Below are 315 nucleotides of genomic sequence, written 5' to 3' on the forward strand. Positions count from 1 at the left end.
GCGAAGTTTGACGTCCTGGCGGAGCCCTCTTTGTCCGCTGCTGCTTGTCCATGATGCAGTAGGACGCGAGCCCCAGGATGTTTGAGGTGAGCAGGAGCCAGGCGTTGGCGATGAGCTGTGGGGCAGAAAAAGGAAAACATCATGAAAAATTCCTTTTTTGTCGTTTTTGTTTGTTGAGAGAACGAATTTCAACTGTTGCGCAAAATCGTCCTATGCCCGCTAATTCCTGGACTCGTCGGTCAGGTGTTCGGGCAAAGGGAGAAGGCGGGTCAGCAGCGCGTCCCGTCCCACGCGTAACCAAACCTTGCTTTTATA

At 52.7% G+C, this 315-nt stretch overlaps 1 protein-coding gene across 1 annotated transcript in view; it reads right to left on the reverse strand.

The window, feature by feature from the left end:
- LOC113214623 (adenylate cyclase type 3) overlaps positions 1-315 on the reverse strand; it is a 59,619-nt gene that overhangs the window by 15,859 nt on the left and 43,445 nt on the right. The window contains 1 exon segment of the mRNA XM_052270430.1: positions 29-115. Within this exon segment, the coding sequence (XP_052126390.1) occupies positions 29-115 (87 nt within the window).

This window comes from Frankliniella occidentalis, unplaced genomic scaffold, assembly GCF_000697945.3.
Source record: "Frankliniella occidentalis isolate FOCC.00 unplaced genomic scaffold, Focc_3.1 Scaffold5, whole genome shotgun sequence".
Classification (NCBI taxonomy): Eukaryota; Metazoa; Arthropoda; class Insecta; order Thysanoptera; family Thripidae; genus Frankliniella; species Frankliniella occidentalis.